This window comes from Rhododendron vialii, chromosome 12a (assembly GCF_030253575.1).
Source record: "Rhododendron vialii isolate Sample 1 chromosome 12a, ASM3025357v1".
Classification (NCBI taxonomy): domain Eukaryota; kingdom Viridiplantae; phylum Streptophyta; class Magnoliopsida; order Ericales; family Ericaceae; genus Rhododendron; species Rhododendron vialii.
Window position 1 is genome coordinate 135,261 of NC_080568.1, and position 24,921 is coordinate 160,181.

At 36.8% G+C, this 24,921-nt stretch overlaps 2 protein-coding genes across 4 annotated transcripts; both read left to right on the forward strand.

Moving 5' to 3' along the window:
- The first annotated feature begins 3,220 nt into the window (after positions 1 to 3,220).
- On the forward strand, positions 3,221 to 5,985 carry LOC131311178 (chlorophyll a-b binding protein CP26, chloroplastic). Its single transcript, XM_058338523.1, has 6 exons — positions 3,221 to 3,780; positions 4,246 to 4,330; positions 4,674 to 4,724; positions 4,869 to 4,989; positions 5,226 to 5,360; positions 5,482 to 5,985. The coding sequence occupies exons 1-6, from the start codon at positions 3,573 to 3,575 to the stop codon at positions 5,740 to 5,742; spliced, it is 861 nt and encodes a 286-aa protein (XP_058194506.1). The 5' UTR covers positions 3,221 to 3,572; the 3' UTR covers positions 5,743 to 5,985.
- Positions 5,986 to 8,360: 2,375 nt separating this feature from the next.
- On the forward strand, positions 8,361 to 15,502 carry LOC131311173 (monooxygenase 1-like). 3 transcript variants are annotated; one of them, XM_058338517.1, is made up of 7 exons: positions 8,463 to 8,545; positions 8,577 to 8,682; positions 11,470 to 11,616; positions 13,513 to 13,551; positions 13,779 to 13,947; positions 14,133 to 14,361; positions 14,856 to 15,502. In XM_058338517.1, the coding sequence occupies exons 2-7, from the start codon at positions 8,597 to 8,599 to the stop codon at positions 15,404 to 15,406; spliced, it is 1,221 nt and encodes a 406-aa protein (XP_058194500.1). In that variant the 5' UTR covers positions 8,463 to 8,545; positions 8,577 to 8,596; the 3' UTR covers positions 15,407 to 15,502. The 3 variants fall into 3 exon arrangements, with proteins under 3 accessions (XP_058194499.1, XP_058194501.1, XP_058194500.1); XM_058338516.1 differs by having other exon boundaries at positions 8,361 to 8,682; XM_058338518.1 differs by lacking the exon at positions 13,513 to 13,551 and having other exon boundaries at positions 8,416 to 8,682.
- Positions 15,503 to 24,921: the final 9,419 nt, after the last annotated feature.

The window sequence follows — 24,921 nt, forward strand, 5'->3', positions numbered from 1 at the left end:
TTTCATGAACTCAGGTACGAGTGTCAGAGTGTGGGTATGTGTGGAAGTGTCGGAGCCATTTGTTAAGTCCTGTCCCCAACACAGCCCAAGGTACTTATTAATGTTGGAGAATTTATTTGGTTTAACAATTGGACATCCAGTATAAAGTAATTTTTTTATTTGTCTAGTTAAACATGTGAAAGCACTGTTCTAGGAAAATCATTGCCCTTTTTCTTGTTGGATGTCGAGCCAAAATTCCACTGCCGCTGCATTTTAGTGTATTCTTTCTTAACATTGCCCTCCTGAAGGAACTTCTGCAGAAGAGCGGTCGGAAAAATGTTCTGCATTTGTTTTTTTTAATTAAATTGTTTGGAATCGTTTTTGATCTCTAGATTTTTTATGTTCTGAAGAAAGTTTACAGGTTCCGGAATGCAGTTTCCAAAATGTAAACTGCTAGGATAGTATTGTTGTTTGGTAACACGGCTGTCACTTAATGAAGAAATACATCCTTGAATTTCATGATTTGGACACAAGGCTCGGTTTGGTAAAATCCAAAGGACATGCTAGGTAATCTAGTGGATGCATCATGTGTGTTCTTTAAATGTTAGGCAGGAACCCTAGTTCAATCAGAATTCAATCCAGGGTTTTGAAAACAAACTATAGTTGCATTGCCAACAAACACTGCCAGAAATTTAGCAAAGTTGAATATGCCTGAAAATATCACTGTACTGTTAAACAAAGCTTAGGAGTTAAGATGCATACAATTTTTAGATTCTGAGTTTTAGTTTTTTTCTGTTCAGTCTAGAACCAATTTAAAGCACAATAGATTTGCAGTGACAGGTTTATTGAGTTAAGCTAAATTGCAAATTATGTAGGTAGGGCTTAGAAGAAGAGGGGAGGAAGGAGAAGAAGAGATTACACAAAATAGGTTAGGAACTTAATCAGCCTGTGGACCGCCACATATATTTTTTGTTCAAATCGAGACAGTATAAGAAGAATTCCCATAAGCTAAGACGTTTGCTTAGCTGGTATTTCAGGATGCTCCAAAATATTAGGACCGTACAACTTCCAAATGGGAAAACAGATAGCAAAGGTTATTATTAAAGATGTTTTGACATAGTTTGTTATTAAAGAAAAATAAATGGATAGCCAAATGCAAGACTTATGTACTTTCAACCGGCAAACATGTCTCACCCAAATTAAATTTCCCATTGCAAGCAGTTCTTCATTGGTCGCAAGGATGAAGCCAAGGGGGAACAGGTAGTGGCGGCTACCACCGCAAGAATTTTCTGAAATGCTATTGTTATGCTAGTACGTAGTAACTTTTTTGGTACCACCAACCAGTAGGTTTTTTCATACTAGAAAAACTTAAATACTAACCACTTAGTCTTTTACCTTTTCTTTGTAGAAGAGTCCTAAAATAAGCAGCCCGAAGCCAATTTTAGTGGCCCTGTTAAATGTTTTAAAAGCTTGTCGTTCAAATGAGAAAAATGAAATGCACACAGACTTATTCAAGACTCTTCTTTAATTTACCAAATAAACTGTAACTAAGACCAAGCGCAAAAGAAAAAAAATCGATAAACCATGGCTACTGTGATTCTGTGAGCATATCGACACAAATTTTTGACTGAATTCTCTTTAAGGTTTTCTTCCCTCTCCATAGTTCTAATCACTTTGTCCGTTTCAACATCTAATAGAGAGTGTGCCTTTTCATGTATGTAACTTATCAAGAGCAGATTGTAGAATGGAATGAATGAGAATTTTTTGTTAAGGTACATACTTGATCACATATGTTAAGGACATGTTAGAAGATTTAACCAATTTTGGTATGATGAATATACAATGGTATTAAAGGTTCATTAATTTTAAATGGATTGTGTTAAAATTTCTCTTTTTAATTGTACTCTGTGGGCATATACAAAACATTGTTAACTACATAGTTTTTTTACTACAATTTTCTTTTTAAATTAATTGAAAAATGTTCATATTTGTTGTCCAGTTTGTCAAAAAAAATATTTCAGTAGTATAAACATTCGCCATCTCTAGCATAAAATCCTCGCGTTCTTGATTGGTCATGCTTGAAGTTCTTGAGTGGGACCAGACCCTTAAAAATCTTCATTGAGAGGGAGATTAGAGGATGGAGTTCATTATCAACTGATGTGCCACTGCTTCCGCGCTTTCTTGCTAACTAATGAACTGAGAGCTGTCGCAACTAAAGAAAGTTAAAAGAGCAATCCTTGGGTGAACAACCCTTTAAGAAGCCAATTACTGGTGTGTTTGGGCAGAAAGCTTGTACTTTTTTGTGTTTTAGTTTCTAATGTTGGTTTGTATGGTGATTTCAGGGATGAGATTGCTACTCTAATCGACAAATTTGCCATGAACACCAAGACACTAGTCGAAGCAACTTACAAAATGATTCACAAGGGCAAGAGATTCTGATGAGTTTACTGTATGCCTGTATTGTTTTTGGGGTTTTAGGTATATGTAAATGGCTGCTTCTCGAACTCCAGATAGAGCTTCTAGAAATGCATGAATATATGGATTAGAAGTGGATCATTCTTAATATGTGTGCTGTAGCGTATTTGCAGTGAATTAATTAAGGTTGTAACAGGCTTGAGTTCTCTCTTTTTCAGTCTACTGTACCAAGATTTCTGTAGGTTATGGTCCTTGCAAAACGCAGCAGCTTGTTCCTCTCTAATTGTTGAAAGGGCATGGCTCTCCGGCTCATTAATGGACGAGACCGAACAGTGGGCCATCAGGGTTCATTATTCCTACAGTTGTAATGCAAACTCTTGGTTAAAATTATAAATTGTTCGGCTTTTTTCCCCGCGTTTTAGCACTCCATTGGGTCTACAACATATATGAATAATAACCAAGCATTGATAAAAAGAAGAGCAATGTTACCAATACAACTTTAAAACATAATTTTGGACGCCTTTATGTCCGAAGACCTACATGCATTGAACAATTCTGGATGTAGTAGTGTTTGGAGTTGTGTTTGTAGACTTTTTTTTAAACAAAGATAAGTATATGTTATGGAGGTGAAATTATACAATACTTCAGGACTATCGTCATGTGGTACTCCCTACCACTTTACAACCACACATTCTTGTGGGGTCTATCCTCACCATAGTGGTAGACCCTACAAGAATGTGTGGTTGTAAAGTGGTAGGGAATACTACGTGGCAATACTCCCAAACTACTGAATAATTATTCGTTATGGAGAGATAGAAGAAGGAAAAGAAACAAGAGAAATAGTTTGTGTGTGTGGACAGCAATCATCTCTGTGTTATCCATATACTATCCGCGATCTACAAGTATAATAGTGAGCGAGTATCCACCTTCATCCGCCATGTCATGAAAGCCAACCAATCAAAAAGGCAGCATAAGATTGCAGGAGTTGGATGGCCACCAATCACAACCCCAGGACACGAATCCAAGGTGGCAAGTCCACATCCACCAGATCAAGCATTTAGTAGTTTGTTCCAAAGTCTCATCAGTATCTATCTCCCTGCTCTCTATCTATCTCAAAGAAGAGGAGGCAAAACAGAGAGAGAGAGAGAAAGAGAGAGAGCAGAACAAGCTTAGCTAGCATGGGTTCAGTAACAGCATCGAGGGCAGCAGTCTCTATGGCGGTGTCGGAAATGCCACTGAAGTTCACATGTGGAGCTTCATTTAGGTCGGCTCCATCAAGACCGGCCACATTCAAGATCCTTGCACTTTTCTCAAAGAAGAAGGCTGCACCCCCTCCCAAGTCAAAGACCGTTTCCCCAGCCGATGAGGAGCTAGCCAAGTGGTATGGTACGTACTAGTACTACACTACTACCTCTCGACTTGTTAATCGTTATAGCTTTGCTACCGCTACTTGCTTTTGTAAACTAATTTATTCTGAATTACTAATTAATTCAAACTGCTGCTTTCGGTTTTAGAATTTTGTATGCCATGGCTTGGCATCCTTACTTTATGCTGATGTGTCCTTACATATTGGTCAATTGGATACACAACTAGTAGTAATATTGTTTGGATTCACTAGTAGTAATAATACTATTGTTCTAGTTGATCACCCTGAAATTTAACCCAATAATGCTGTGAATTTGTTCAATTTGTTTCTCATTTGGAATATCGGATACACCAGTAGTAGTAATATTGTTTGGATTCACTAGTAGTAATAATACTATTGTTCTAGTTGATCACCCTGAAATTTAGCCGAATAATGCTGTGAATTTGTTCAATTTGTTTCTCATTTGGAATATTATATGTATTTAGGTCCTGACAGAAGAATTTTCTTGCCGGAAGGGCTCCTGGACAAATCAGAAATTCCAGCATACCTTACTGGAGAAGTTCCTGGAGAGTATGATATCATATTCCCCATATATTTTTCTTGATTGATTACCAAGGGAAATGATATTTTTGCACTCAGACTTTCTTATTGCACTCAACTCAATTATCAAATCTCACTACAAAACTTTTGAATTACATTTCAGAAAATAGGGTGCAAAAGTTGTTTCCGTAATTGTAATCCTTACTTTGACACTAGTAAGGTAGTAGCTAGCGTATACAATGGAAGAATAACTAAGTCCTCCCAATAACGACTAATGGATCGCCAATAAGATAAAGCAACTAACGGATTATTGAATTACCAAAAAAAAAAAACTGATGGATTATTCCTTTGTTCGCTCATTTTTGGTGTGCAGTTATGGCTATGATCCTTTTGGGCTTAGCAAGAAACCAGAAGACTTCGCCAAGTAATGCGCCCTTCCCTTCTCAATATGACTCGGATCCACATGAGGAAGTGGATTTCTATTAATGGATCGCTATATCAATTTCTATGAATGAGAGGAGGGCTTTTTCGTTTAAAAATTTAAGTAGGTATGAACGAATAATGGCAGGTATCAAGCATATGAGCTGATTCACGCCCGATGGGCCATGCTGGGCGCTGCTGGGTTCATAATCCCTGAGGCCTTCAACAAGTTTGGGGCTAACTGTGGTCCTGAAGCTGTTTGGTTCAAGGTTTTTCATCATCTCCAGCTCTTTGTTACTCAGTTTTGTCATCCTTTTCCCTCTTTAAGAAGATTGGACAAGGAAATGAGTCAAATGACATCAAATACAAGATCTAAGCTCAGGCTAAGATGACTCCTGAATAATTGATCCATTTGCATTAGTACCTATGTTATTTGTGTCAATCACAACCACCATTATTTGAAAATTGTTTCTATTCTCATGCACGTATGATAATCAATCTACAGACTGGAGCACTACTACTTGACGGGAATACATTGAATTACTTCGGAAAGAACATCCCCATTAATCTTGTTTTGGCTGTCATTGCTGAAGTTCTTCTACTTGGTGGGGCCGAATACTACAGAATTACCAATGGATTGGTATAATTCTTTATATCAAGCTAGATCGAGTACCTTTATTTGCTTCTTTCTTATTACCTTCAAAATACCAATGTAGCACTGTTGCTTTGTTGATTAATTGAGAAATGGTGTGAAATGGTAGGGTTTGGAGGACAAGCTTCATCCAGGGGGTCCATTCGATCCATTAGGGCTGGCAAAGGATCCGGACCAGGCAGCGCTGTTGAAAGTGAAGGAGATAAAAAATGGAAGATTGGCAATGTTTGCGATGCTAGGTTTCTTCATCCAAGCTTACGTGACTGGAGAAGGTCCAGTTGAAAACCTCTCCAAACATTTAAGCGATCCTTTTGGCAACAACTTGCTCACCGTGCTTGCTGGATCCGCTGAAAGAGCTCCCTCCCTTTGATCATTTCGTCCTTTCTTAAGTTAACCCACGATCATATCCTTCATTGCAATTCAAACTCAACTGTGTTTTTACAGTACTACTTTATAGAGGGCTCTACCACTATCGTCTGTCCATGTAGATTCAACTACATCTATATGTCAGTCTGTATTGTATCTTCTTGGCTGCTTTTTCTTCAGACTTAATTTAGTCAGTTAGCCCTCACAAGAAGATGATTGAATGCTGTTAATGGTACCATTCTAATCACCCCTGGTCCTTGTTCGCGCAAAGAAAGTTATGGATGGATTAGCCCAAGGTTTACTAGTATTTAGCTCCAGCAGAGAGTAGATCATATATTGATATTTTATTCTTGGGTACTTGCCATAAAAATTACATCAGAATGCCTTATTTATACTACTTGATGATAAAACTAGATAAGACTCTTGACCTTCCAACTTCAAGTGACTATCTATATAGGATTGACTCTTGACCTTCCTACTTCAAGATAAGACTAATTAACTTTAATAAATTTTAGACCATTCTACAATCTCTTCAAACTTCTACAAAATTGCAAATTAGTAACTTCTACTAACATTCTTCCACGACACGATTTTATTAAAACCAATCAAAACAAGCTAGAAACTCATCGACGCATACTCCAAGCCACTAATGAGAAGAAATTGTCACGGTTGAGTATATGATGTCCCATAATACAATTTCGGAAGGTTGATATTAGATTTTTTGGAGGGTTCCAACCTAAAATTAATTGGCTATAAGTGGAGTAGTCTTTGGATGTTATTACGGTTGAGTATATAATGTCCCATAAAACGTACTTGAATTGGGACAAACGAATGTATTGTAACATACGTGCGTCATTGTATTGTAGGATTTTTATACAAAAAGGATACGAGATGAAATAAGTATCCCGTACGTATCTTAGGATTTTAACAATAATGACAGTTTCAATCACGCGGGAGAAGGGAGATTGCTAGAAAACCAATGTCTTAAAAAAAAATTCTCTTAATTTTGACTCAAACCAAATAAAAGTTGATCGGCTTGTCTTTCAAGACGGGTCCACCTACAAATATGTTGAGTTTCACGAGGTGATTAATCCCAGATTCCCAAATAATCACACTTTCAGAACTGGAGTAGTAGAAGATAATGAAAACTCGATTCCCTTTAAGTTTAACAGTAATAGTGAAGTTTGGCAAGTATATCTCAATTTCAAACTGGTTATATACTACGGATCAAAAAAAAAAAAAACTGGTTATATGCTATAATCCTTTGGCCGGGGTCGGTATGTGTCAGCTGATCGGCAGCAGTTTTGCGTCTCCGGTTTGTGGGCGGAGATCGAATAAATGGGCTGGAAGTTTAATTAGAGTTCCTCCAGCTGGGTAGAGTCAGGGCCGGCCAGGGGTAAGCCCCACAAGCCGGCTGGCTCGGGCAACCCCTGGCAAGGGGCAACAAAAAAAAAAAATTGTATGTATAAAAAAACAAAAACAAAAAATCCAGCAAAAAATATATTTAGGGGCATCATCCAAAAAAAATTGTACAAATTTTTTTAAAAAAGTAAATATTTATGGTTTCCACCTATTTTAAAAAATTATGATACTTGAGAAAATTAGGAAAGTAAAAGAGAGGTTTTTATATACCTGGGGTAAATAACAGATAAAAAGAAATTAGAAGGGCAAATTATTAAGAGAGAAAATTAGGAGGGCTATCAGATAAGAAGAAAAAAAGAAAAGGGACGCTATAGCCAAAACGAGAAGGGACGGATGTTGTAATTCAAGCTAAATGGACATATAATCTTATTTTTGTCCTTTTTTGTTGTTGCTTGTATGTCTTTTTTTTTTTATACTTAACACTAGCGGGCAACGAGTCCTGTTATTCGCAATAAAGATTTACAGACAATCACACAAGGAAAAACTCGTTTGGGCTCATTCTAGATCCCACAAAAATCTAGAAAAATATTTATAAATTTTTTAATATTATTTTATGGGGCTCTGTAAAAAATCAGCTCCAACGGACATCAGTAAGTGTTACTTTTGAATTCATATGGGCGAATTGAGCAGTTTCGCTCTAACGAATCCAAAAGTAATACTTACCGATCGATATCCCTTGTAGCCGATTTTTTACAGAGCCCCATAAAATAATATTCAAAAAATTTTAGATATTTTTCTAGATTTTTGTGAGACCCGTAATGAGCCCAAACGCATTTTTCCTTGCGTGGTTCCCTGCAAATTTTCCTTGCGATTAGAATTTTCAAGTGGACAACCAAGCGAAAGATTGGGCTTGGGCAACCCAAATGTCGGACCGGCACCGGGTAGAGTTCATCTAGCCATGAGCTATCTTCTCTAATCTGTCCTGGTCGCAAATACTATTAAATTTGAGGTAAGGTACTGCCTACTCTTTCTTTCTTTTTTGTTTTTCTTTCAAGTATGATTATACACATAAAATTCAATCTGGAATAGGCATGTAGCGACAGTCGTATTAATATCTTTCTAATATACGTCATTGCAAACGTATGAGTATTTCCAAGGAAAAGAAAAGCCAAACGATTGACTTCACGGTCAAAAAAGTACTGAAACGTGCTAACGTAACTATAAATTTTTCACAGAGTGGTTGGCTGAAGATTTCGGCCATCCAACCGCAGTAGGAGTATAAAAAGTTAACTTTTCCGTTCTAGAAGACCAGCAAAATCGAGTTAGTGACAGCTGCCTCATCAGTCAAACCTTTCTTTGGGCTTCGTCCTTCCATTACTATCAGCAATTGGTAGCCGGATAATCCGGGGAGCTTGACAGGCCGTGAGTATATATCCCTGCAGGCCGTGAGTTAACTCCAGTGGATGAGAGAGAGAGAGAGAGAGAGAGAGAGAGAGATGGGGAGGAGTAGTGAAGAAGAGCGTGAGATTGTGATAGTAGGCGGTGGGATCTGCGGCCTTGCCACCGCGCTTGCTCTACACAGGTCATAGATCTCCATCTCTTTCAACTTTTCATTTCTTTGCTAGCATGTGGAATAGTATGCACCGTTGAATAACCTGATGAATTGCTTTAAATTTATACTACTGTGCATAAAAGCTCATAATATTCATGTAACAATGCATAATATTTGCATTGTAATCGATCAGTATTTTGCTTAAAAATTAAAAACTTAAACATATAAATATAAATTCATCACAAACTAATGTTGTGAATTCAAAACTGATGTTTTTTTTGATGAATAATTCAAAACTGATGTTATGAACTTTTGAACATAATATTATGAAATTACGGTAATTCAATAGGGTATACTGTGTTTAATAAAAATAGGATGTATGTATATACCAAAATATGGAAGTTTATTGTAGCATTTTATCTGTATTATATTATATCTTTTGTTGCTTATAATGAGGTAACAGTTTAATGGGAAAATGACGGCCAATGACGAGTTTGATAATTAATACCCGCTAAGGATATTTTCAGCATTAACAAATATTCTTAGCTTGTTCTTGGCGGGTATTAATTATCAAAACACGTCCTTGGCCGTCATTTTCCCCTGTTTTAATTAGCTTCACTCCTAGGGCGAGAAAGAAAATATCGTTGAAGTCGCAAATATTATTTGAACTAATTCAAACCCGTAATTTTTTGTGGTCTGGTCTCTGACTTAGACGATAAAAATTCAAATCCAATGGTTGGGTACAAGAATGTTTTCTTGATAACTAGGTGTTCAGACCAGTTTACGCACACCTCGACTACAGTAAGTATACTGACACAAATTTTTGAAAACAAACAACGCTTACAGATGGACTTTGGATCCATTTTGGGTCCCACAAAGATTATCGGAGTTACTCATTTTGTTCAAAACATCTTGTTTAAGGTTCCCGTAAAAAATCAGCTTATTTGGATATCGGTAAGGGGGTTTACGAAACACCCAACTTTGGTTCAAAAAACACGCTATTTTCTGAAGCGAAGTTGGGTGTTTCGTAAGCCCTTTTACCGATATCCAAATGAGTTGATTTTTTTTATGATACCTTAAACAAGATATTTTGAACAAAATGAGCAGCTCCGATTATCTCTGTGAGATCCAAAACGGGTCTAAATTCTATCTGTACGCGCTGTCTGATTTCAAAAATTTGTGCGTATAGCACTGTTGCCTCGACTAATCCTGGGGGACCATAAACCTATCTTCCACTAGCAGGAGCACCATTTGAAACTAGAGCAAATGCCATAGGGACCGGCCCTAAAGGAGTTCATAGTATTTGAGCGGTTTCAAAATCTGAGACTTTAAGAGGGACCAAACCCCCAAGTCCCAGGGCTCGACCACTGCCAACCCCTTGGGTTGTTAGGTACAAGAATTTACCTTAACGGTTTTGATTTCAAACTAATTTAAAACATACTTTTATTGATGTTTTTTATGGAGAAGATCCTTCGAAAAATAGACGGGGTCATAGATAATGTTCAGTGAATCTTGATGATTTTAATAAAATTCATTCTAAAATAAGTCTCAATGGGATTTTTATAATCCAATTTTTGAATTCTTAAATTGTTTGCACATTTTGACTGGTTGTGAATCATTGTTTAAAATTTTGAATGGCTTGGATTGATCTGGTTCTATAAATTTCAAAGTTTGATTTAGTTCACAAAATCTTGGAATTTGTTTCTTGGTATATATTAAAAAACCTAACAAAACAAAACCAAATTTGATAAATATGCAAGGTGCTCAAAATGGATTGTTATAGAGTATGAGTTTGAAAATCCAGTAAAATTGTGGATACCATATGTGTGTATGGTTAGGAGGCCGGTGAAGACCTTTTAGAGAGATCCAGGGAAGCCACTGATATACCGAAGACTTAGGATCCCGAAGTGGAGGAGGAGAGAGCCCAAGGCAAATCCGAGAGAGAGAGAGGCAGTGAGGGACCAAGAGATTCGTATGTGGGTAGTGGAATGGGTATGGTATATGTTATGGCGATCCAAGTGTCTGCTTATATAGATGGAGAAATGTCCCTAAAGGGGAGCCTTTCTTAGGGACACGTGGCGGCCTTATGATGGCTGTCCAATGGGAGGTCAACCTTTATGTCCTATGAGGTCAGTCCTTTGATAGTGAGTGTAGGTCAAAGATTGTCTGAGGGTAGAATCGGCTGGCACAAAGAGTTGTGGTTGGTTATGCAAAAAGGGAAAATACGGCCATGTGAGGTCTAGGTCCTAGGTTTGGAGGTTCTAGGGTTCAGAAGTTGGTGATAGGTGGAATTGTGTACCATGCGATCTCGGGACCTCGCGGTCGTTTAAGTGTCAGGCGGTAGGTGGAGGCTGACATGCACAGTCTGAGGTTTCAGTGGTAGGTAGGTATGAATCTCAAGAGAGCTTGGCCTTCGGGCAGCAGATCTTCCTCTCTTTCTAAGACAGGCCTAAAGTCCAAACTCTTGAAGGGAGTTCGACCCTCCAGACGACCCCTTAGGCAGTTAGGCTCTAGCCTCCATTTCATAATCCTCCTTTGGTCCCAAGTGACTCGGGCCTTGCCTTTAACTCGAGTATGAAGGTTGCCTTTGCTCCTGAAGGTGCCTAATCTCCTTCAGGCCTTAGTATTTGGTACCATGTACCTACACCATATAAGGGGTTTGCAACTAACACAACATATTGCACAAAATGTGAACAAATGCTGGTTTCATTGTGAAGTGAATGAAATGCTATTTTACAATGATTATTAAAATGCTGACACATCATCATGTTGTGCGTATTGTTGTGTTAATAGACTTTTCCTATTATATAATTACAGGAAGGGAATAAGAAGCGTGGTTCTGGAAAGATCAGAGACACTAAGGGCTAGTGGCGCGGGTATTGCGATATTGGCTAACGGCTGGCGCGCCCTTGAGCAGCTTGGCGTTGCCTCTCATCTCAGACAAACTGCTCTTCCTATTGAACGGTACAATAATCCAGTAGTATATGCTTCCCTCTCTCCATGAATCTCAATGTTTTTTTAGCACCATGAATATGCCTGGACCTAGAACACATTTCTGACCCAAAAGCTCAGATGGATAAATATTATTTCACTAATGAAAGTGGTTGAGGTTTTGAGCTTTCTAATCTGTTAGGTACATTTGATCTTTTCAGTTTTGAGTCCCGCTAGTACACATTCATTTAAGGATTTTGATCCCTGTAGGCTAAAGTTCCAAAAAGCTAGCCTTCAACAAATTGTATGTCAAAGTTGCTTTTGTTTAGAGAGAGACAGAGAGCATTAGAGTGAAATTCCATGTTTACTGATTTGCTACTATCAATTCCCAAGCACAACAATCGCCAAAGCACCAATTCCATTTAGCTGGAAGACTAAATCCAGAATTAGTAACTAGTTAGTTTCGGAATTCATTGTGAGTAAGTAGTCATCTTTGTAATAAAAGGCAAGCAAGATCATGCCAACTTATGCGAAAAAAATCCCTAAATGAGTAAGCAACGGGAGGAATCAAATACTATGATCAAAGTATGGTTATGATATATCTTACTAACCAAGACATTAATGCCTGCTCTATTGATCTGTCAGATTTCGTCGTTGATTCCTTGATCACCACAACCCGTGCTTGAATGCTTGCACTTTGAATCCTCAAGACTTTTACTTGCCTTTGGAAGGCCACCGTAGGACTTGAACTCCGTCGGCTAGAATCCTCATCCTTTTCCAATACTCATAGTTGAAGTTGGCTAGGAATCCCCTATAGTATTTCAATTCATTTGTTTGATGAAAAATGGACAACTATTAGACACATTGGATCATTGTCAGTGCTCACTAAAGGACACCACATTTTGATATAAGCTCGGGGAGGTGGATGGCTCATAATTGAACTCTTAACTAGTGAACTGTCTTTTATTTAGTGGCTGCTCTAGGAAGTTTTATTAGGGTAGTCAGAAAGAAATTTGAACTACAATAAGATGGAAATGTGTCTAAAAATTAGAAGTTTCTGTATACTTTTACACATCTCAATGCACTTTTGCATATATATTCTTTTTTATTATCTCGACATTCACCTACTCACTTACGGGAACTTACCACAATGGTATAGCTGTTGACGGTGGTTAGCGCTCTCTATTAAAGTAGTTACACATTATAGTAATACCCAATTTTTTTGACAAAATTTATCCATATGCATAAAATTTAGAATTAATCTCGGGAGTTGTTAAACTAAAAACACTGCATGGCATTGGTCTTGGTAGTTATAAGGAACTCGTCAACTGTGGTGGACACCTGTGCAAAGTTTGGGGTGGGTTCAGGGTGTTCAAAAGCTGTGGGCCTGTGGCTAAGGTGTTCAAATATTTTAATGGAGTGAATACTTCGCCTCTATGTATACACGGTAGATATAACTTAGGGTGAGCGGTATCAAAGGGCCAAAAAACTACGTAGCGGCCGATACGCTACGTAGTAGCCAATATTTAGTTCTGTGAGTTGAATGTGGGGCATTGCTCCAAACACCCATTAGAACCACAAATTTCATGTACTCACACAATCTATTGCAGACTATACAAAATTGCAATTAGAAAGAGTGTTAAAGGCAATGCCCAGGCATCCTTAGGGACTGCTGATGCCTCAAAGTTTCTGTTGGCTATGTCTTGATTCATTTTGAATCAGAACATGTTGGGATGTAATTATTTGTTACAGGAGTTCATTGACTCATAGCTAGCGTTGAAATATGTTTGTTTTCCAATTCTTATGCAGGACTATAAAATGAAAACAGAGATATTTTTGGAGCACATACTATACAAGTGGTTAATTGATGAATGCTTTGAGGCACATGTCGTTCCACCACTGACTTTAATGTTTGTATTTCACATATAGGTCTCAAGATGTAGGGTTTGGCAAGGTGATACCGTGGGTGTAAGTTTACAGCTGTTCTTTCCTCTATTTTCATGTATGTAACTTGGCAAGGACTCTGTCACTAAAGTTCTCTAATGAAATTAATTCAGACCATCTTGAAGAACCACCAAAAGAAATTTAGCTAACTTGTTACCGTGGCAGTTAAATTACACAAGGGAGGGAATGGTCTATTTTGCACCATAACATACACGTAGAAATTAATGACTTAAGCTTGCAAGAAATTGTAGGACTGGTGAAGCTCGATGCTTGAAGCGGAGTGACCTTATTGGGACACTAGCAGATGCATTGCCACCTGGTACAATACATCTTGGACGCCAAATAGTATCTGTTAAGCTGGATCCCTCAAACTCTTATCCAATTCTCCAACTTCTTGATGGCAGCTCTATTGTGGCCAAGGTACTAATTAACGTTGCCCCTCTTTTGTTGTTACTATATGGGGAAGTGTTCAGCAACTTCATATTTTTTCTGCTAAATGTAGCAGCAGACAGAATATGCAGAGTAATCTACTTTTGAAATTCAATCATAAGCTGAAAACAATTCAAAAACATAGTTTCAGTTAATGACTACCACTGATATATCAGATTTTGATTGGATGTGATGGAGCAAATTCAGTGGTGGCTAACTTCCTTGAGTTAAAGCCAACAACAGAATTTGGCCTTTGTTCAGCGAGGGGTTTGACGAATTATCCAAATGGTCATGCCTTTGCCCATGAAGTTGTTCGAATGAGGAGAAATGACATTTTGATGGGAAGAGCTCCAATCGATGATAAGTCAGTGTATTGGTTTACGGCTCTTCAATTGACTCGTGAAGGTAAAAGTTTTATCCAATACGTAATATTTTACTTGTTGAATGAGAGTTCAGTTTATTGTCTTATTCTAAATGAAAAAGACTATTGTCCTCTATAACTAATGGCCGAGGCAGATAAAAAAAAACCTAATGGCCGAGGATTTAGGTTCTTGTTGACTCCAATTTCATCTGACTTCACCGTCTCAAAAAGTGAACTAGCGTTACTCGATTGAATATATCTATTTATCAACAAATGATGCCAAAGCCATGAGCAATCTCAAAAACTTGGTGTTTTTGCATAGCAGTTTTGACCCATATGGTAAAAGTATGGATCAATTGGCCCAAGTAAGAAGACAACTCCATAGTATTCCTTTTCAAAAATTCGTTATAGAAGTGTCATTGTGGAAGTCGGTACAGACAGAATCTATAGTGTAGTACCTTTTCTTTTATACATTGCTTCATGGTTTTGCACTCCAGCATTAGAATTCCTTAACTCAATGCTTGTTGTTTATGAGCAGATCACGCAAAGGTTTCCCACCATCCGGAGCGTATTAGAGAGTTGATCCTACATTCATTTAATGGTTTCCCAGCTGAACTCGTGCAAATTATCAAAGACAGTGAGCTTGAGTCGTTATCTTTAACACACTTGAGATACCGGGCCCCATGGGATTTGGTACTTGGAAAGTTCCGAAAGGGGACAGTGACCGTAGCCGGAGATGCCATGCATGTTATGGGTCCGTTCCTCGGACAAGGGGGCTCAGCAGGTCTAGAAGATGCCATTGTTCTTGCGAGATGTTTGTCACAAAAATTTGCAAAAACAGTTGATAATCCGTTTACAATTGAAAGCAAAACGATGACGAGGATGATGATGCACGGAGTTGGAAAAGCAATGGATCAATACCTGAAAGAACGGAGGATGAGGGTGGTGCTATTATCAACACAAACATATCTGATCGGTTCACTAGTGAAACCTTCCTCACTATTGGTAAAATTTGCTTGTATTATTGTCATGGTGCTTCTCTTCAGTAACCCAACCAATCATACTCGATATGATTGCGGGCTTCTATGATGTTTAGACTTCACCTACAATTACTCTGTTGCTAAAGATGCTATATGGTAGTATAAGGGACGTTATTTATGTTGAAAACAATCATATGTTTTCATATGTGTCTTCGTTGCTTGATTCCTGCAGCTATAGTGTTATGATCCTAATGTTTCATATTGGCTAAGTATGGACTTGGCCATGTGTATATGAGCTCTTGAGCACCCTCCTCTTGTAAGCCTGTTTTCAAGAGTGAGTTCTACTCAAGGGTTTATCATTGATGCATTGGTATCAGAGCCAGGTTCCACGTCAAGTATGGACTCGGACGCACCTGTGCAAGTATGGGGCTTCTATGGGTGCGGCTTTGCAGTTTTCCTCCTGAAGGGGGCGACCTATTGATTGGATGAGAGTTTCATGCCAAAAGAGTAATGGGCCACCGTGGACGTCGTTGTGGAGCGTGATGGTATGTTACAATTTTAATGTTCCACTCAACTAAATATAAGCTTAGTTATGTGTATATAAGCTCTCTTTTTTTTGATCCGCGTGTATATAAGCTCTTGAACACCTTCTTTTTGTAAGCCTATTTTCAAAAGTAAATTCTACTTAAGAGTTTGAATATAATAATAACGGTTGTGCTAACCGGTACATACTAGCCTTCTTTAAGAAATTGTAAAATATGTTGTCACCCATCAAGTTATGACTTCACACGCCTTTGGCCGTTTGTTGCATTACTCCACCTTCAGCACAGCTTTCGAAACCATCATTGCTGTTTTGTACTCCATCGAAAATAACACTTTTAACCCTAAGTTGTGTTTTCCATTTTCCATTTACCCCTTCTACTTTTTAACCCTTTGTTGTGTTCTCCATTTTACATTTGAAACCCAATCCTAAGAAGTTACACCAGGTTACCTGATAAAGGTCTTAAACCCCAAAACACAGTTGTATCATATGCATACTACCGGAGTACATTAATTTGGAATCCTACAAAAAGTTAACTTGAGTATAGCTTAAATTTATTTATTTGGAAAAATGATTTGATGTTTATTGTTGTACTCTTTTTTTTTTAAAGTTTTTGTCAAAGTACTAGACTATTTCAATTTGTCCAAGCAAGAAAAAAAAGGGTCTTTTTTTTTTGTTTTCCTTCTGTCAATAGTATCTTTTTATTATATTTTTATCACAAAATTTTTACCTTTTTAATCCTCTTATCAAGATGAATAAAAAAGTGATCATGAAAAAACAGATTGAAAAAATAAGATGACCCTTTAGGATAAATTGACCAAAGAATAAGATCTTTGCATCGGTTTAAACGAATTAAAAATTAGAACATTTAATTTTTTTAGGCTATTTATATATTGTCAAATGACGAAATAAAAATAGGCTAAAAAAAGGGGTCATTACCAAAAAATAAGAATAGGGGTAAGATCGAAATATACCACATTTATCTCTTATCCACCCATGTCAACTACTACCTAAACTAAGTATAAGCTAATCTCTCATTCTTAACTAATTTTCACATCGGGAGTTTGGATTTGTGTGTGTGTTTGTTTATAGGGTTCACTCTACCTCTCCCTAGTTAGCAATTGCCTTGGTGAGTCGATATATGAATTTATCCTCTTGCTCTCCCTCAAAAAAACTAATTTCCCTTATACCATATTATCCCTTCTTCCTTATCCCACTAATCCTTATACATTCCACAAACAGGACAGAGGTGGAGGTGGCAAGATATGGATGGGTTAAGAAATCAACAAGTCTAGAACTACTCTCAAAACACACACTCAAATGTATAAACACTCACATAAATATGTGAGGCTCACACATAATACACCATCAACAAAAAAAATCTAGAATCACACCCACTGCATACTTATTTGCATAGTCAGACTCACAAGTGTGAGAGCTCCACACACCTGTGAAATGGGAAAATGGGATAAGCGAGAAATGTGAAATAAAGAATATGGGTTAAGAGTATAAGTTGTAGAAGTATCAAATGCGCAATGATGTCATGTGAAATAAGAACATGGGTTAAAAAGTGTAATTTGTAAAACAATTCTGCTATGAGTAGAGACACTGGTAGGGATTCTGGTAGAGACAAATCTAATTAATTACATTTTATACCCTCAATTTTAAAAACTATTATGATTTAGTTCTAATTCTGGAATGGTCTCGCTCTGTGATACTGGAGTTTTGCTTCTGCTAACTGGTTTTCTAATTCTCTAAGCTTATCCTGTTCTTTTCTTATAAATCTGGTAAGTGTGGTACTATATCTAGGTCTGTGAATATATATGGGCGTCTTTAAAAGTGTACCTATTAAAAAATTCTGGAAATGTATTTCTTCTCGTAATCTATGAATATGTATTAAAATAAGTTCTTTCTTGTTCATATATGCAAAGGGTTTGTGATCAAATATTTGTAAATCCTACTCGGTACTTACCACCACATGATCCAGATGAACTGTTTAAAACAACTTGAATACTGTTAAAATCATATATCGTATTACCCATTGATTAATCTTTCTTTTCATTATCATTTTCTCCTTAGGTGTCAAAAATTCTGTTCAGAGAAATTTCTTATTTTCCTTCTTAACCTACCTCCGAATACTACTCCCTCAACGCCACCTTTGGCTAAACGGGTACAAGACTCAAGAAGGCTTTATGGTTTAAAGGCCTGAAGTCATTACTCCTTTAAAATTTTAAAATTTTAAGGTATCATGATATGAAAACTGGATTAAAATTCTTTGGGTAATACAAGCATATGGTTTATACAGTATACATTTTGTTTATAATCATAGGGGTGTTCCCTTTCGGGAATCCCTAAAGAACAATAGAGAACTGAAGAGAGACTTACAATATTATTGCAAACTGCTGATTACAAAGACTCAATTGCTGAAGATTGACTCGACCAATTGCAACAAATGCTTACGGATAGCAAGTGTTCAAGCGCTAGGAGAGTCGTATCTACAAACGAAAGACTTGACTCTATTTATAGACCATCCTATGACTGGCAACCTAATAAGAAAAAGTGATCCGGTTTTCCAAAGAGAATAGTAGATGCCGCGTGAACTCTGGCCCGCATCATCACATCTTTCAACTTTCTTTTTGAAAAAGAAGACCGTCCCTCTATTATTACAAAGACTAGTGACCAAAAGTAGCTGAACTCATTATGTCTGGCTGGTGAGAAGTAGTTGAAATAGCGAAAGCTGTCCAGCTGGTGAAGAGTGGTTGGAATAGTGAAAGTAGTTGTCGGTCAATTTTTGCTTTCGGCAAATACTTCCAAATTACCTAAAGTATCGACCCATGTGATGACAGGATTGCTGTCGGTCAGTCATGGTGGATACCTTTCTTCTTATCCTTCCATAGTGTTGTTGAGATTATGAATGGCTTCATCATCGAAATCATAATCTTCATCTTCTTCCTTATCAGATGGAATGGATGGATCATCTTTTGCTATCATGGTTTTTTGCTGGTCTTTCTGCTCTAAGTAATACCTGACTAAATTATCATGTCCTGTTTCAAAATGGAATTTTAATTCTGGGAGATGATCATTAGATCTAATTTTTTGAAATAGATCTTCACATATTAATGGTGCCTTTCCGTAGTCATACAGACTATCATAATGAAATCCTTCAGCTATGGTAAAAGCAATGGAATGTCTGATCTGTTTTCTTATTGAATTTGCCTTGCAAATCCATGGGGCGTCATTCTCGCAGTGATAAATGCGTCTGAGAATTGTATTGGCTGGATTGGTGTTGATGTGAATGTTGTGGTAAGCGGGAATGAGTTGTCCTGTAGACGTCCATTCTGGAAGTTTTGATTCCACTACCGCTTCGACTGCTGTACCCTGTTCTGCCATGGAATTAAGAACACAAGCTGCAATCTTTCTTCCAAATCTGTTAGTATCTTCTGGGTCATGGAATATGATTTGTTGAATATATCCAAAATCCAAAAGAGTTGCTTCTGTAATTTCTACCACTTTTCCTTTGAAATTAAGATAAAAGGGTTTGAAATGCTTCATGTCTATGTTGGCCATGGGAATGCTGTAAATGAGTTGACAAGTACAGGTCATCCTTTCCAAAGGGATTTGGATGCAGGTTGGTTCGATTTCTGGACATGGGACAACATCTTTTTCTTGTAGATAAAGGGTTTTCCAAGAAATCGTGAGACCCGGAATACTTCCTTCATTCTGGTTGATCTTGATTAACTCTGAGAATAAGAATTCCTGGAAATGAGCTCTATCTTGTCTGGCTAAATGCTGAATATTGTTGATAACTTCTGGAGGAAGCTTTGAAAGAAAAGTAAATGCTTTTGGTTGCAAAAGTTCTATAGGATCATAATTTTTACTCCACTCACTCTTTTCTTCATCTTCCAGTGGGGAAGACTGCTTTCTCACTTTTACCAGTGGGGTAAAAGGGCTTCTGATCTTTTTGAGCTCCTTTTCTGATTCTAACAACTTCTTTTTGAGAGTTGTTATTTCTTCTTCAAGCCTTCTCTGGTTATTGATCAACTGTTGATTGGTTTGCTCAAAATCTTGGTTTTTCTTATTTAAAAGTCTAAAATTTCTAGTCATTGTTTCGCAATGACCACAAAATCTTAGCTGGTTAGAAGGTGGTTGATTGAAAACCTGGTTATTTTCAAAACCTGCAATCTCAAGGGCTGCTTGAGTGTTTAATCTTCTGGAGGACTCTGAAATATAGAAATTATTTCCAATGGTACGATTTGCCCATTGATTTGCTTCTGCAAAAGTATGAAAACCTTTCCATGTTGAGGAAGGGATTCCATCTACCTGGTTTAAAACTTCTGGCCAATAGGAATAAATTCCTGGAACTCTGCCTATAGCTACACAATAAAATGAAAATCTTTTTGTTGGATTTGACCCATTTTGTTGATTAAAGAAAATGTTTAAAGCGTTTAAACAACCTAAAAATCTAGGAACATCTTTGTGAGAGTCCCAAAGATTGTCTAAAAGACACTTCTGTTCCTCACTGATATTGTGGATGAGGTACCTGAATTTAGATCTGGATTGTTCAGGAAAGACTCTGAGAGTTACACTCCCAAAAGTTAAAAGCTTCAGATCTGTTCTGGTTGAACTGGTTATACTGCTGGAAGATGCCATCTGAGAAATCAGAAATATTAGTCTTTATTTCTCTAGATAAATAATCTGCTAAAGTGTTTTCTTTTCCTTTAATATGTTCAAAATCTACTGTGTATCCATTACCTGTTATTGTATCTACAAAGTTAAGCCATCTACGGGTGCTAATCTTTTTCTCATTGAGAAGCTTATGGAATTTAACAATTGCTTCACAATCTGTTCTAACTGTAAATGGTTTAAATAACCATAATTTGAAACTATTAATGGCATTAATGACTCCTAATATTTCACAATCAATACTGGCTAAATTTCCTTTTTCTTTGTATTTTCCGCTAGAGTATCTACAAATCTTTTCTGTTGATTTTACTGAATATTTAGTAGGTTTACTGAGGAGTATTGCTCCCCATCCTTTCTCACTTGCATCTACTTCTATTACTATGTAATCAGATTCTAATGGTAGATCTAGCTCTGGTAGATTTTTGCAAATTTCTTTAATTTTTCTGACAAGATCAACATCTTGCTGGTTGAAGTATTTTTGGCCTGTTGGGGTCGTTTTACTGTACAAAGGTCCTATGATTTTGCTAAGATCCTTTATATAGGGTCTGGCATAATTCAAAGTTCCTAAGAATGACTGGAGTTTTTTCTTATCTTCTATTTTGTCAGGAAATTCTAATATCTTCTGTGCAATGTGTGGTTGTAACTGGATCTTTCCTTTTCCTATTTTTACTCCTAAATATTCTATATAGTCTTTATTTAATTCCATTTTCTTTTTACTGATGATTAAACCGTTGTCTATGAACAATTGAAAAGCTATCCTAAGATGCCTATAATGTTCTTCCTGAGTCTTACTGAAAATGAGAATATCATCAATATAAACAAGAATAAAAGAATTATAATTTTTAAATATACTATCCATTTTTCTTTGAAAAATACTAGGAGCTGTCTTCAAACCGAAGGGCATGACAATCCATTCATAACATCCCTGAGGACATGTGAACGCTGTCCATGGTCTGCTGGACTGATCTAACATGATCTGCCAAAATCCTGATTTACAATCAAATTTACTAAAAATTACTGCATCTTGAATACTATTAATAAGCTGTTCTTTGCTAGGTATATCATAACTATCTAACTGGATATTATCATTAAGGCGTTTATAGTTTATGACCATTCGCGCCTTGTCTCGTTTGATTTCTGCATGGTTTCTTACCATAAAAGCTGCACTTCTGTGAGGACTGATACTTTCTGTTATGACCTTAAGATTTAGTAATTCATTAATCTGTTTTTCAAATTCTTTTACGTCTAGAGGATTGTATACTATTTTCTGGGTACTAATCTTAAAATCTGGATTAATGATTTCTAGGTGTGCTAGGGTCTTGGTTTTATTCCAATGTTTGATTGGATTTTCTCCTAAAATCTGGGTTTCCTCTGCTAACCTAATTAATTCATCTAACAGATCTTTATCTGTTCTTTTCTTCTTTTTGCGATCAAGAACTGACAAAGAATATTCTATTTGGCATAAATCTATTATATCATGGTCTATCTGGATTAACTGTTCTTCTAGCTGTTCTTCCATTAACCATTCTAATTCTGTTTCGATGGTGTCATCTATGGTTTCTTCGTATGAATCTAACTGTGTATCTGGAGATGGTACGTCTCTTAATTCTTCTGCTATTTTCTCCTTTACTATCCTATTTTCTTCTGCTATTTTTTCAGTTGTATCTATGGTTCCACCACGCTTAGCTGACAACTCTGATTCTGTATTCTGGGCGTGAAGTGTTTCTACCTGTAGACTACGTTTATGAAACGTCACAAAGTGTTTACTAAATGTGATACTTCCATTCATACTGTCTATAAAGTTTAATCCTAAGATAAACTTATAGCTGTGATTAATATCGCCTATCCATACCATGGGTAATGGGTAGGTATGCTGCTGTTGAAGTCTGTTGGTAAACCTAATGCTGCTATTCATAAGACATGTGTCATAAATGATGCTGGTGTTATTCATGAGGTCTGCTCTAGCTATATATCCTGGTTTGGTAAAATATGCTATTGGTATAAGATCACGGCTAATGTGACTCTTACTGGCTCCTGTATCTACCATAGCTTTGGTTTCTATGATTTTACCTGGATTCTTTCCTTTAGCTGGTAATAAGATCTCACAATTTATTTCTATAAGACTGTTTTCGCCTATTCTGTTGACCGACTCAACAATGTTGCAGTGGTCTTCTAATACCTCGACTGATTTTAAGGGCTGGTTTTTCTCATGTAACTGATTTCTTAATCTACCATTTTCTATTCTATATGTTTCTAATTCTATAGATAAAATTTCTATTTTCTTTTCTAGCTCTCCTACTTGCTTTTCTAACTGAAATTTGGTTCTATCCAAATCTAACCTAATTGTAGCTGCTTCTAACTTGGCTTCCTGGAGTGCTAATTTAGAATTCTGGTTTAACACTGGTTGCTGTATGCTACCACTTAAATCTATCAAATCCCTATCTATCTGATAGTTTTTCTTGAGACAAAATTTGCAAATGTTTTTCTTACAATTTTCACAGATGCTTCTAAATAATCTAAAAGGATAACCGTTGCATTCTGAGCAGGGTTCACTGTCTTGACCTATATTATGTTTCCACTGGTGTATGCATTCTGTACTGCTTTTAATCATAAAAGTATATTCTGGTAGATAACTGGGAAGTTCCTCTTCTGAACTACTACTATCACTTTCTTCTAAGAAATTTATCTCCTCTGGTTCTGTACTGATCAAACTATATATTGATTCAGTGTCACTATCTTCTAGCTTTATTTCTACAAACTCTATATTGTTAAAATCTTCTAATTCTGCCATAAGATTGGCTTTTTCTGCATTCCTCTGATTTTTCCCTTTATTAGGGCATTTATTGGCTAAATGATCTTCTGAATCACATATAAAGCATTTACATTTTCGGTTCTGGGTCGATTGAACCCTCTTCCTAAAATGTTTCTTAGGCTTTGGTTTGAACTGTTTTTTACTGGATGCTTGTTCATAGGATTGACTTCTCCTATATCTCTTTCTGGGATAATAACCATGTTTCTGATATCCATAGCTATATTTTCTTGTCTGTGCTATTTTCTTATGGTATTTACTGGCTTTCTTCTGATATTTATAGAATTTATTTTTCTTTTTCTTTCTTTTCTCTTGGTCATATCCATACTGTTGTGGAGTATATATGACTTGGCTACAAAAATTTAACTTATTTTTCTTTATGCCTTTTTGGATTTCAAGTGTTGTACACTTGTCTCTTAAGACTGTAAAAACAAACTGAATTCTAGGACCTATTCCTAAATGTTGATTTTCATCTCCATTAGTAACTTTCCATTTTTCCCATATTTCTTCTCCTAATGGGCCTGGAAGTTTTCTGAAGAATTTATCACTGATTTCTGGATCTAGTGCTCTGCCTGTCTGAGATGCAAGGGCTATAAAGTCATTGCAAAAACTGACTATATATTTCCATTTATGTAACTTAAGCTGTTCTAACTGTCTTATAGCTACATTCTGGTAAGTGGTATTTCCTCTATTAGGATCTGCTCCTATAATTAGGGTTTTAACTAAACTCGTGAAATTGTATACATTTGGTCCTTGGGCTATTAAAGCTGCATATTGTATTTCAAAATCTCTTTTGTATGCTTCTACAATTCCTTTCGCTGTTTCTCCTAGAAATGATTCGCAATACGACCACATCTCTGCTGAAGAGTGCCAATTGGTCATTTCTAAAAGTTTTCTAACTAGGGCTTGTTCCCATCTGTCTATTACTGCTTTGTGAAACTGAGGATCAAATGCTGCAATGTCTAGCATTAATCCCGTGCCTGCTTGTGCCATAAGGGTTATATTTCTATCTGCTGGTAATCTTTTCCCATACGTTCTAAATTCTAGTTCTTGAGCTGATGGCTCGATTCTAGATCTGCTAATTGGAATGTTTCCCATTTCATATACCTGATTTGGGAGTACTGGTGGAGTACTATCGTATGTCTCCATCTTGACTTCTACCATATGACTTTCTGTGTTTTTAACTGGTGGTTGGTAATATCTGGATCTAGGGTCTGAGTGGCAAAACATATCTTCGACCGAAAGATCGTTTTTTCTACTGGTATTGTATTCTAAGAAATTTTCTTCTAAGACAAATATTTTATTCTGTTTTAAATATTGTCTTTGAGAATTCTGTTCAATTTCTGGGTGCTCATACTCAAGTTTTTGAGTATAATATCCTTCTAGGATCTGGTAATCATAATAATCTAAATCTGGTCTATAAACTGGTTCTAGGAGTTCCTTTAACCTGGTTATGTCAGATTCACTAAATTTGAATAACTGATCAAAGGTAAACTGAGGCTGTTCGTATGCCATATAGATGTGTTCTGTTTCTATTTCTGACTGAATAGAACTGCTAACATCTGAATGTCTACCTACAGAAGTATAATCG

Bases quoted from the DNA above. Each gene is read 5' to 3' on its own strand.
- LOC131311178 (XM_058338523.1), top strand. From the start codon at position 3,573: ATGGGTTCAGTAACAGCATCGAGGGCAGCAGTCTCTATGGCGGTGTCG. The intron at 4,990-5,225 runs GTTTTTCATCAT...ATCAATCTACAG, and splicing joins CTGAAGCTGTTTGGTTCAAG to ACTGGAGCACTACTACTTGA. The intron at 5,361-5,481 runs GTATAATTCTTT...GTGAAATGGTAG, and splicing joins ACAGAATTACCAATGGATTG to GGTTTGGAGGACAAGCTTCA.
- LOC131311173 (XM_058338516.1), top strand. From the start codon at position 8,564: ATGAGAGAGAGAGAGAGAGAGAGAGAGAGAGAGATGGGGAGGAGTAGT. The intron at 13,552-13,778 runs GTAAGTTTACAG...AAGAAATTGTAG, and splicing joins GGCAAGGTGATACCGTGGGT to GACTGGTGAAGCTCGATGCT. The intron at 13,948-14,132 runs GTACTAATTAAC...CTGATATATCAG, and splicing joins GCAGCTCTATTGTGGCCAAG to ATTTTGATTGGATGTGATGG.